General features: G+C 43.4%; 1 protein-coding gene and 1 pseudogene across 2 annotated transcripts; both read left to right on the top strand.

Annotated features, from left to right (window-relative positions):
• Positions 1-101: 101 nt before the first annotated feature.
• LOC139380451 (galectin-3-binding protein A-like) lies at positions 102-3,594 on the top strand (annotated as a pseudogene).
• A 1,586-nt stretch (positions 3,595-5,180) lies between these two features.
• On the top strand, positions 5,181-12,834 carry LOC139415083 (DNA methyltransferase 1-associated protein 1-like). 2 transcript variants are annotated; one of them, XM_071162876.1, is made up of 11 exons: positions 5,181-5,323; positions 5,773-5,879; positions 6,085-6,176; positions 6,397-6,592; positions 6,846-7,004; positions 7,226-7,393; positions 7,513-7,698; positions 7,813-7,884; positions 9,370-9,442; positions 10,818-11,131; positions 12,141-12,834. In XM_071162876.1, exons 2-11 carry the CDS (start codon positions 5,784-5,786, stop codon positions 12,198-12,200), a joined length of 1,416 nt encoding a protein of 471 aa, XP_071018977.1. In that variant the 5' UTR covers positions 5,181-5,323; positions 5,773-5,783; the 3' UTR covers positions 12,201-12,834. The 2 variants fall into 2 exon arrangements, with proteins under 2 accessions (XP_071018977.1, XP_071018967.1); XM_071162866.1 differs by having other exon boundaries at positions 5,188-5,323; positions 6,394-6,592.
• The last annotated feature ends 449 nt before the right edge of the window (positions 12,835-13,283 follow it).

The raw sequence follows: 13,283 nt of genomic DNA, 5'->3' as shown, positions 1-13,283 counted from the left end.
ACGTCTGGTTGCGATACAGCCTGGAATCAAACCAGGGTGTCTGTAGTGACGCCTCTAGCACTCAGATGCAGTGCCTTAGACCGCTGTGCCACTTGGGAGCCATGATAGGTGATAGGGCTAAGATAAATTGTAAATGCAACAAGTACTGATTTGGTATTATAACACTCACAGCTTTCCACAGAAAACAAAAATGTAGACATTTATGGTCTGTTTACATATATTTTAGAGGCTATCTATATAGAAAATTGGTTTAAAACCTGTTTAAACTGTATTTATAATTATATTCAAGGAAACTTAAGTTGAAGCTCATTTACTGCATTTCTACACAATAAAACAATTCTAAAATGCTATTTGGAGAACAGCAATGCAAATAGTCTGGGTAGCCATTTGATTAGCTGTTCAGGAGTCTTATGGCTTGGGGTTAGAAGCTATTTAGGGGCCTCTTGGACCTAGGCTTGGCGCTCCGGTACCGCTATGACTAGGGTGGCTGGAGTCTTTGACAGTTTTTAGGGCCTTCCTCTGACACCACCTGGTATAGAGGTCCTGGATGGCAGGAAGCTTGGCCACGGTGATGTACAGGGCCGTACCCACTAACCACTGTAGTGCCTTGTGGTCGGAGGCCGAGCAGTTGCCATACCAGGCAGTGATTGAACCCGTCAGGATGCTCTCGATGGTGCAGACAGTCTATTAACTATACAATTATCTGCTACACATTAACTCAGCACCAAAATGAAAAGTTATACTCTGTAGGTTATACTCTGTATAACTTTTCATTTTGGTGCTGAGTTAATGTGAGTTTGGAGAACTATAGAGCTCGCCAGCTTGCAGTCCTAAAAAACGGAAATGAGTTTCTTCTGGTTCGTTCAGCCATTCCTTTGGGGAAAATGAATGGGGAAAGAATAGGGTTTGGGGATAAATGCTGAAAATAAGGTCTGAGGTTAACACAGACCTAGCAGATCTTATACATTTTGTTCTATGAGATAATATAAGTCAGTTAACATGACCTTGATGAATTATGAAGCCTTTTTTTAAATGACAGAAATGCTTAACAAATCACAAAAAGTGACGTCAGCTGATGAAGATTATCTCATAGAACAACCATGGCGGAGTTAGTGCCAACAAAAAGACTCCATTACTATTTCTAGCTATTTGAATAACTGACTGTACTCTAATGCCTCCATTCAGGGTTACAGAATGGGGCCATGAGGTTGGTGGGGGGTAAGCTGTCCTCTGAGGGCTGTGTGGAGTTCTACTATAATGGACAGTGGGGGACCGTGTGTGACGACAACTCTGACATTATGACATTATTGAGGCACAGGTGGTGTGTTGCCATCTCAACTAACCTGGTGCTCTTACTTCCGTGGTGGCTGGAATATACGGACAAGTTAGGTTGGATCTGTATAACCTCTCTTGTATCCACGCATTGCAGTTTTGATTCAATGAAGGCTTGATCTGTGTCTGGGAAACTAGCCCCTTGTGGATCTTTGCATAGCTACAGAATATCACACCTTCCCCGTTTGTCTTTATTGACCCATGACCCATCTGTAATCTGGACACAGGCTCTAAACTGTGATGGGACAGGGCAAGACCTGTCCCACGGTCTCTTCAAAGGCTGGGGGGGGGGGGGTCACTGACTGCCAACAGACTGAGGATGCTGGTGTGGTCTGAGAGAGGTAAGACTGACCAATGACCACAAAGACTCATCCACAAAGACCTAAAGACCAGACACAGTATCATTGAAATGCACTTAATGAAAATTGAAACAGCAGAAATGTTTGGTCCATAGCTCATTTTGGGATGCTAGTATAGACGACTGTTACAGTACATGCTCAAGGACCACAACACAGGCCTTGCTAACCACATGGGGGGGGTGTTTGAAAGTGGACGCGACTGTGACATCATGGTGCGGGTCGGGTCGCAAACAGCACTGTGGAAAACATCTGTTCACAAGCTGATCGTCACTCTCGATCCAGAGGCGTCCATCTTAAACGTCACAAAGGAGGAGAACTTCATTAACTTCAACCTAGACGTTAGACTCAACTGCCGCCCTCCTTTCACCAACTTCCTAAGGTAAGGTGAGACCAACATGCTTTACTTTACAAACGTTAGCCTAGTTAGCCTGCTACTACATCCACCCTTTCTTCGTCAAAGCCGTGTCATGGCAGAGAATCCATGTATCTTGTGTCCTTCTTCCCCAGGTATCTTTGTACACAAGGCAAATCAACATCACCTCGTCCTCTGCCCAGTGCATCCGTAAGATGGTGTCCCACTGGAGTCTGACGCAGCTCCAGGAGGTGGCAGGGAGGCTCTTCACCTGACTGCTCCCAGAGGATTCCTCCTTCCAGACCTCTCTGTACGAGCACTCAGTCTGTACAGGCGACCCAGTTCTGCAGGAAACCTGTCTGCGCTACCTTGCCTGGAGCTGTAAGTCACTGAGCCATTCCCCAGCCTGGACTGGTCTTGGCCTGGGCACAGTAAAGGCCCTTCTGGCCCGTTCATACGTGGTAGTGCCAGAGGAGGCCTTCTTGCTAAAAGGTTTGGAGGACTGGGTGTTGGATCAGGGTAACTCATCCACCCACGAAGCCCAGGTGGCCCTTTTGGAATGCATCCCTTTTCCCATGATTGCTGCTTAAAATGTTTTCAACTTCAAAGCTAAGTCTAAACTGTACATGGACCAACTAGAGTTGTATGATGCCAGCATGTTGCAGGCTGTTCAGTTCAATGCGCTGCCCTTCCGGATGCTGCTTGGGAACCTCCTCCATAAAAAAAGTGGAATACACACCCAGGATCTACACTGGCAAGCCATGACTCAGTGCCTCCTTCAACACCCCTGTGCACAACAGTGCTTATTTTGCCCTGTTTAAAAAGCTAAACTGGCATACCAGCGTGTATATCCACAACCATGAATGCTCAAACAACTATATCCACTGTAACGCTGCCAATGGTCTCGCAAACTGCCCAGAATAACAGGGAGCTGCACAGGATGGCATCTGTTACCTCCACAAGGTTGTCCTGATGTGTGAAGGGGAGTATAGATTCCATGTCCAGGATTTCACTGTTGGCTGAGTCTAAATCCCAGTCAACAGTAGTGGTCCAGGCCTACCCGTGCTACTCAGACCAGTTCTCTTACCGCGTGGTGGTTCAGTCTGAGTACACCTCTGAGATCAAGCAGAATGAACAGGAAGTAGAGGATGAGGAAGATGAGAAAATAGAGTGGACAGGTTACAAAAAAAAGTTTGTTTTGTGTTGAATTCCTCTGTATTCAAGTATAAGAAAGCAATTCACTTAAAATGTTAATTGTATGTAATCTTTGTTGTTAACCCATCCAATCATTTTCTGAATGTATCTTCCAGGAGACACAGTATCATTCCAATTTCAGTGTACTTTGGAAAATGTGGGGCATGTTCAGAACAATAATAAACTTGTTTTTAATAATGATATTTTTATATAGAGATTTTTTTTTTACCCCCTTTTTCTCCCCAATTTTGTGGTATCCAATTGTTAGTAGTTACAGTCTTGTCTCATCGCTGCAACTCCCGTACGTACTCGGGAGAGGAGTTCGAGAGCCATGCGTCCTCCGAAACAACTTCTTAACACAGCGCGCATCCAACCAGGAAGCACGGTACACCTAGCGACCTGGTCATCGCGCACTGCGCCCGGTCCACCACATGAGTTGCAAGTGCGCGATGAGACGAGGATATCCCTTCCGGTCAAACCCTCCCTAACCCAGACGACGCTGGGCCAATTGTGCGCCGCCCCATGGGCCTCCCGGTTGCGGCCGGCTGCAACAGAGCCTGGGCTCAAACTCAGAGTCTCTGGTGGCACAGCTAGCACTGTTGAAAGATTAGTGGAATCTGTGTGGGTAGCTGGACAGGTAGGATGACTGACAGTGAAGGTGAACAGGTGGTCACGTGTCAGGTGACAGAGGAATGGATGAGACTGAGGCAGGAATTCCTTTAACCATAAAGTGGCATATTTACTGAGTAGTCTGCTGCATCAAAGGAAACAAATAACATGTATCCAATCAAATTCATAATCAAAGATCAAATCATCATTCATTATTAACATCAATTCAACAGTCCAGTTCATTAAGAAGTCAATAGTAATCATCCGCGAGTCATTTAGGCTCGTAACTATTTATCATAAATTATGAAAGAATACAAACAGTGAATGGTTATACAATCTATAATCCCCATTATCAAAGTCAATCAGTTAGCAACAATGACGTTTCTCATTTCACTCTTTCAATTGTCTTCATGTGTACATATAATTAATTTCAATACACATGAACCATATCGATTGCATAATTGGCCTATGAGGATCCGTAGGGCCGTGATCATTGACAATTCACATTACACAATATGTTTGAAGCTGCGCTCCAAGCCGCGCTCCGCGGTAATAACTATTAACAGTAACTGAATGGCCCACTCTCCCGATCGCCACAGATAATTCAGATGAAAGGTACCATAGTCGGTGGATTCATGGACGCACAGAACTTCTGGATCAGATGGAGTTAATTAAGGAAGAGAAAGCAGCGAGATCAGGCGATGGCAATTTCCTCCTTTTATGGAGTTGAGATCTGTCGGACATTTCCACCTGACCTAATTAAAGCGCCCCTGGCCCAGCTGAGTAAATGGCAATGAATTAAAGGAGTATTCCACCAACTCCATGGGCCTTTTCTACAACTGTAATAATGATTTTAAGGAAACAGTCAACATGTTTCTTCTGTACATGTATTCATGTCTTATATATGACAACATATGGCACAAGTTGTGTCATATCATTTATCAATGATTTATCTGCACATCTATCACTCCAGTGTTTATTTGCTAAATTGTAATTATTTTGCCACTACGGCCTATTTATTACCATACCTCCCTAATCTTACTTCATTTGCACACACTGTATATATACTTTTATATTGTGTTATTGACTGTACGTTTGTTTATTCCATGTGTAACTCTGTGTTGTTGTTTGTGTTGCACTGCTTTGCTTTATCTTGGCTAGGTCGCAGTTGTAAATAAGAACTTGTTCTCAACTGGCTTACCTGGTTAAACAAAGGTGAAATAAATAAATAAGTATATTTTTTTTATGTGGGTAAATAATTTAGTTCCAAGTTCACCCCCTCCGCATCAGTAAGTGGCGACAAACTTATTACAGAAGGGGCTTTACTGGCGAAGAAGAATTACTTCCGGTTTCCGCTGAACGCAAGCTTGTTGATTATAGCTTGTTGTTAGCCGGTTAGCTAGCTAGCCAATTTTTATATGTTCACAGAATATTTGCTTTAAAAAGACAAAAACAGACGCGTGGATTCACCAAAAAGGTAAACGGTAAAACGTTACGTTGAAAATGAACTATTTCATAACTAGCTATGTCCCTGCTGGGCTTTAGCGCGGCAACGTTTGCCAAAGCCGGCTAGCTGAACATATTTGCTTGAAAGCTAACGTTAACTAGTCAACGTGAGCGACGCATTAATTAACTAGCTAAATTATCGACACAAAATCCAGGTATCCTCTTTGAATACACTTAATATATATGTTAACTTAATTATTAATCCATAAATTATACACTGCTAACGTTGGTTTCCTGCAAAGACCGAGTAGTAGCCTCTGCAAAGAGATTAGCTAACTACATTGCTTGCTAGCTCCGCTTGCCATGTCTAGCCAATAACGTTTGGTAAGTAACTTGATAGTTAGGTGAGCTATCAGGTGATGACATATACATTTGACACACAATGACAGAATACAAATACAGAGTAACTATTCTTTACAGCACACGTCATCATGGCAGCTGGTGCCGATGTGAGAGATATTCTGGAGTTGGCCGGAGGGGACAATGATGGGCCGATCAGTAAGAAGGATTTCATCAACTCCGAGAAGGTAAGAATGATGTCCTCTGGTCACAACCTGCCGAGGACCTGTCTTTTGATGGTGTGTGAGAGTGGCTTGTGTGGAACAACTTACTGTGTCCCAACTGTCCATTGTTGAGTTTCATTAGCACAAGCCTATCAACTGACAGTCTATCGTTTACATATAAATTGCACAGTTGACGATCTGCACTCAACCTTAATCCCCCCCATTACAGAAAAAGGCCAAGAAAACAACTGAAACGTTGACCTTCAAGAGACCAGAGGGGATGCACAGAGAGGTGTACGCCTTGCTCTACTCAGACAAGAAGTAGGAACCCTGTTTGACCCAAACTCCCTCTGTCTGGCTGCCCTGCCTCTTGGGCTGAACATACTCCATTCTTTTACTTTTGAGTTGTTAGATACTTCTGCGCTGTTGGAGCTAGGAATACAAGCATTTCGTTACATCCGCAATAACATCTACTAAGTATGTGTATGTGACCAATAAAATTACTGAATTAGTATTCTGACCACCACCTGTCTCTCAGCAGAGATGCTCCCCCCCTGCTGCCCAGTGACACCACTCAGGGCTACCGGACAGTGAAGGCCAAGTTGGGCTGTAAGCGGGTGCGACCCTGGAAATGGATGCCCTTCACCAACCCAGCCCGACGAGACGGAGCCGTCTTCCACCACTGGAGACGCATGGCAGAGGAAGGCAAGGACTACCCCTTCGCCCGCTTCAACAAGGTAAGGAGAGGGGTTTCTCTCTGCTGTCTCTCATTGTTTTTATCTCTTTATTGTTCACTTCATCACTGTCAGTCTCACACATCTCTCCCCCTCCATCTCCCTCACTCTCCATCTCTACCTCCCTCACTCCATACCCCTTCCCTCTCTCCATCTCTCTCCCTCCCTGTGACCACCCGTCTCCCTCTCTTTCAATTCAAAGGGGCTTTATTGCCAAAGCAAATGCAAAAATCTCTCTCCGTCTCCTCCTCCCTAGGCAGTGCAGGTGCCAGTGTACTCGGAGCAGGAGTACCAGATGTATCTCCATGATGACGGCTGGACCAAGGCGGAGACGGACCACCTGTTTGACCTGTGCAAGCGCTTTGACCTGCGCTTCATCGTCGTCCACGACCGCTACGACCATCAGCAATACAGAGTGAGGAGGCTATCTATGACTGACATTACACACACACACATTTTAAATACAGAATTTGAATCCACAAATCACAATACAGAAAAGAAGGATTCAAGTATTTCAAAACATTTAGAATATTAGATTTTTTTTAGGCAAATATTTGAATGTGTTGCATCGTGAAATATAATGTCTTCCCATGATAATTGTACCTGCCGGTAACATTTCGGTATTTTTACTTTCAGAAACGTTCAACGGAGGACCTGAAGGAACGTTACTACAACATTTGCGGTAAGCTGACCAAGGTCCGCGCTGCAACAGGGACAGAGCCCAAGATGTACGTATTTGACGCGGGTCACGAGAGGCGCAGGAAAGAGCAGCTGGAGAGATTATTCAACCGCACGCCTGATCAGGTTAGCAGCACTTCCCCAAAGACAATTCCACTGTTAGTGTTGAAGGTTGAAATGGTAGTCCAAGATAATAGTTGTCTTAATCCCTCGCTCATGTTGCACTTCCCCGTTTTGCCCTGAAGGTGGCAGAAGAGGAGTATCTGATGCAGGAGCTGAGGAAGATGGAGAGCAGGAAGAAGGATCGTGAGAAGAAGGCCCAGGACCTGCAGAAGCTCATCACAGCAGCAGACACCAACACAGAGATGAGACGTGCCGAGCGCAAGGCTACCAAGAAGAAGCTCCCGCTGAAACGAGAGATGGAGAAACCGGTATACAAACACTCCCATTCGCCCAATCGTTTAATAAGGAACCTGATGCCAACCTGCTTGTTTGTCTTGTCTCTGTGCTCACCTCTCTACTGTCTCCCTGTCTGTCCACAACAGACTGTTCCTGAGACGGCAGGCATCAAATTCCCTGACTTCAAATCAGCTGGAGTCACGCTGCGCAGCCAGAGGGTAAGCATGGCCATGCACTAAAATGATCAGTCACACATGATCTGTATAGGAATAGTGTATTGATTTGCTTAGATGGTTCCCCCTCCAAATATCACAATAGGACCTTCGCTTCTCTCTCAAAGACCAATATAAAGCATTTTCATTGAAACACCATAAAGAATTCTCATTAAAACACCATAAAGAACTCTCATTAAAACACCATAAAGAACTCCCATTAAAACACCATAAAGAACTCCCATTAAAACACCATAAAGAACTCCCATTAAAACACCATAAAGAACTCCCATTAAAACACCATAAAGAACTCCCATTAAAACACCATAAAGAACTCCCATTAAAACACCATAAAGAACTCATTAAAACAACATAAAGAACTCCCATTAAAACAACATAAAGAACTCCCATTAAAACAACATAAAGAACGCTCATTAAAATACCATAAAGAACTCTCATTGGAACTCCATAAAGAACTAATTAAAACACCATAAAGAACTCCCATTAAAACAACATAAAGAACTCCCATTAAAATACCATAAAGAACTCTCATTGGAACACCGTAAAGAACTCCCATTTGAAACACCATAAAGAACTCTCATTTGAAACACCATAAAGAACTCTCATTTGAAACACCATAAAGAACTCTCATTTGAAACACCATAAAGAACTCTCATTTGAAACACCATAAAGAACTCTCATTTGAAACACCATTTGAGTTTTTTTTGGAAACTCCACTAACGCTTTAACGCTCCATCCACTATGTCCCAAATGGCTCTCTATTCCCCGTGTAGTGCACTACTAAAAAGTAATATCGCAATATTATTTTGGGATAATATAAATACGTTTTAGATTTTTTTGATAGGTAGTGTTAGCTAGCATGAGTCGGCTGTACCTGCACCAAAACTTCATCCTGTAGTTTGTTCTCATCTTCTTTTTAAATAGTGAGCCAACATGTTTTCAGCACTTTTATTTCCATGACTGCTAAACCCATTTTCTCATGCTCTTTCTTGTCTCTCTGCAGCAGACGTATAGAGAGCAATATGTTTGGAACCTCGAATCACAATAAAATCACATTATCGAATCGCAATACATATCGTGTCAGCACCTAAGTACCGTGATAATATCGTGTTGTGAAGTCCGTGGCAATTCCCAGCCCTAGTGAATAGGGGGGCATTTGGGACCTTTCCCTTGCTCTCATCAGCAAAACCATGATTTATGCCATTAGCGGCATGCTAATATCTGTAGGATGTAGCAGAGGGGGCTTATTCATCTCCCATGACTAATGGGGAGATGCTGCTCTCTATGTAAAATGCATTGTGGGTAAAGGAGTGGAGTGTAGTGCTCCACAGGTTATCTGTCAAATAAACTGGGGCAGATAAAGGCATTTTGATCAGCCACGCTGAAGTGCATTTCAGACGAATTAACCGCCAGAGGTGAAGATGTTTATCCCCATACACCCCAACATATTATTTTCTGTGTGTCTTACAGATGAAGCTGCCGAGCTCGGTAGGCCAGAAGAAGATCAAGGCCATTGACCAGATCCTGACAGAGAGGGAAGTGGGTGAGTTCAGTTAGGCATAATACCTACCATAATCTCCTCAGCATAAATGTTAAACAGCAAACCAAGGCAGTCTGACTCACACAAACAACCAGACCTGGGTTCAAATATGTGTATTATTTGTTATTGAAATACTTATTTTCTATGTATTAGAGTATTAAAAAAATATATCATTTTTTAAAATGTAACCTTTTTATTTAACTATGCAAGTCAGTTAAGAACAAATTCTTATTTACAATGACGACCTACCGGGGAACAGTGGGTTAACTGCCTTGTTCAGGGGCAGAATTACAGATTTTTACCTTGTCGGCTCGGGGATTTGATCCAGCAACCTTTCGATTACTGGCCCAAAGCTCTAACCACAAGGCTTCACGTTGGGGGTGGCTTATGGTAGAGAAATGCAACATTTAAATTCTCTGGCACAGCTCTGGTGGACATTCCTAAAGTTAGCATGCCAATTGCACACTCCCTCAACTAGTGGCCTTTTATAGTTTCCAGCACAAGGTGCACCTGTGTAATGATCATGCTGTTTAATCAGCTTCTTGATATGCCACACCTGTAAGGTGATATAAACAGGGATATAAACAAATTTGTGCATATAGAACATTTCTACAGTCTTTTATTTATTTTATGAAACGTGGGACCAACACTTTACATGTTGCATTTAGATTTTTGTTCAGTGTAACATTTAAACCCAGGTCTGGTAATAACATCTACCATTCCAATATAAATATCTCCCTCTCTAACTTTAAGCACCAGCTGTCAGAGCAGCTCACAGATCACTGCACCTGTACATAGCCAATCTGTAAATAGCCCATCCAACTACCTCATCCCCATACTGTTATTCATTTTTTTTGCTCCTTTGCACCCCAGTATCTCTACTTGCACATTCATCTGCTGCACATTTATCACTCCAGTGTTTAATTGCTAAATTTGAATTATTTTGCCACTATGGCCTATTTATTGCCTTACCTCATCTTATCTCATTTGCACACACTGTATATAGACTTTTCTATTGTGTTATTGACTGCATGTTTGTTTATTCCATGTGTAACTCTCCGTTTTGGTGTTTGTGTCGCACTGCTTTACTTTATCTTGGCCAGGTCACAATTGTAAATGAGAACTTGTTCTCAACTGGCCTACCTGGTTAAATAAAGGTGAAATAAAATAATAAAAAATAGAGTAAACACAGACCAAGGCACTCTGACTAGATAGTTGGACTTAAATATCCTTTGAGTTGATTTGTCCATGTAGGTCAAGTAAAACAAGGCAAACCGTTTGGTTACTGCCAATGCATTGTGGTTCTCGTACAATGGTTAGTGGGATATTTCCTATCTGTGTGTGTTTCATCTTTCCCTACGCTGCTCTCTCTGTGTAGACCTGAACCCCATGCCCACAGAGGAGATAGTCCAGATGTTCAACGAGCTGCGCAGTGACCTGGTGCTGGTCTATGAGCTGAAGCAGGCCCACGGTAACTGTGAGTACGAACAACAGATGCTACGCCACCGCTACGAGGCCCTGCTGAAGGCTGGAGGAGGAGGGGGGGTCCCCGTCGGGCCCCCAGGAGGAGGAGGAGGACTAGAGGCCCCTGGGGGCCCCGAGGTCCCCGCCTGGCCCGGCCCAGACGACATCAAGGGCGAGGCCAAGGAGCAGATCATCGATGTGGTGGGAGCTCCGCTCACCCCCAACTCAGTAAGTCTCTCAGCCCACCCCGCTCACAAAAACCATTAGGCACCAAAGTAAGCATTTCACGGTAAGGTTGTATTCGGCAGGTGTATATGTGACAAATAAAATTTGATATGATTTGAAATGGAATTAAACCAACCGACACGTGAGGGACTACCTGAACCAGGGATGCAAACTGGTCACCTTTTTCTGCGAAATTTGCCATTTTGAATCCAAAATAGGTGACCTGTGTGATTCGTGTAGATCCGATGACAAACGTTTGGGAGGGGAGAGGGAGGGTTTGGATCACTACTGGTTGGATTCTACTTTATTTTACTCAGTGAACGTTATTCTTGCACACATGTAGCTTTGTTCTCTTGATTGATATCTATAGTGGCCACTATAATACAGCTAAAATAGAATGCCTGTTTGTTTCATTCTATTGCTACTTTAAGATGTTTTTTTCCCAAGTGGAATATTTAGATGTGTGTGGTCACAAGCGTTCTATTATAAAGGCCTTTATGGCCAACTGCAATATTAGTGTATTGTTTCTTTCTTAAGACTTGTCGTTTTCAGTAAAGTCTAGGCAACAAATAACATTGGATTGCTTTCTTTACATTTTTTTAGCTGTGAGTTGGGGTCATATGAACCACTTTTTATTTTACACACTGAGACTGATCATGTAGATCATATTCTTTGTTTAATTAGTTCCAACCTGCATTTCTCCATATCAGAGTTGTTTTGCATGTTTGTGTCATCTTTTTGAGCCCTCACCAGTTTGCATCCCTGCTAAAGTTGTCCAGTAAAAAATGCCTATTTTCATTGTCCGTTGCAACACGTTTTGATACTGTATCCTAATGAATACGACCCTGTTGTTTTAACCGGAGGTAGCTGAATACAACTTGTCGAAGAGAATACATTTAGAAAATGTTCCAATGTGCACAGTTCATAGTTTACTGTGAAATTATGCAGGTTTATACATGTTCTGGACCAACGGCTGACAGCGTTTGGTGCATTTTTTGGTGTGTCTTTCCAGCGTAAACGCAGAGAATCCGCATCCAGCTCCTCGTCCATCAAGAAGGTGAAGAAGCCGTAACGTCAAGCCCTGGTGTTTTATGGGACTGTGGAGAAGAGGAGAGTGGATGAGGTCACAGCCGCCACCCTGGCCTCGGTTCAGCGGCCCACAGAACAGAATGCTGGAGATGGGGGGGAGTCATCCACCCCTCTGACAAATAACAAACAACCCCCCCATCACGCACACCCATGAATATGACTGATACACAGGAATAATACCCCCCACCAACACATCCCCTTTACAGCCAATGGACCCCCCCAGCCTATCACGACAGCGACAACGACTGACATCCCATTTCATTACTCCTCTCCCTCCTTCGCTCAGGCTGAGATGAGGCCAGATAAACTGTAAATAGCCAGAGTGAGCTAATTGAGCCATGGGGAGAGGAACGTCTATTTGAGATTTGGGCAGGGGGGTCTTTTTGTTTCTCATCATGCTGTTTTGTTACCTGGGCTGTGTAGTTTTGTGTCTTACCTCTTAGTTGGCGGCTCGCCCTGTCATTGCGGTCAAAGTGACACTTCCTTACTCAGATGAGTCAAAATATTTAGCTTGTGGGAGAGTTTGAACAGGCTCAGGTGGACTGTTGTCCTCACTGTCTGAAAAGAGAGGAAAGCAATCTGCTCCATTACCCATTCAATAAACATCTTTGTTTTTTCAAATGGTCTTGTGTGCTAATATCTCACGGCTAGCATAGTACCTGTATGTAACTCATGCTAGAATCAGTCTGACCCCTCTACCCTGAAAGGTAGGACTGTAGTGGGCAGTAATATTTAACATGTGGGGGTATATACTCCACATGCAACTCGTAATAAGACAAAGTAATTCGCCTATTCAAATGTTTGACTCCATAAAGATTATTAAAATAAGCAAGCGTTAGGCAATGAGTTGACACTGACACGTAAGAATTGGTCTGACAATTGTCAAGATCAAAGGCAGATATTTTAACAATGAATGTGTTCACATACAAGGTAGGAGGCTTCAGTTACATAGCATTAACAAGCATTCCAAGAATATAGATCCTAAGGTTAAGCATGAACAAGGAGATGCTTACTAGGCCTGAGGCCTAAAAGTCTAGGAAATTCAAACAAGTCATACAACCTTCCT

This window comes from Oncorhynchus clarkii, chromosome 1, assembly GCF_045791955.1.
Source record: "Oncorhynchus clarkii lewisi isolate Uvic-CL-2024 chromosome 1, UVic_Ocla_1.0, whole genome shotgun sequence".
Classification (NCBI taxonomy): domain Eukaryota; kingdom Metazoa; phylum Chordata; class Actinopteri; order Salmoniformes; family Salmonidae; genus Oncorhynchus; species Oncorhynchus clarkii.
Note: the sequence above shows the minus strand (reverse complement) of the source record. Positions and strands in the feature narration are given on the sequence as shown.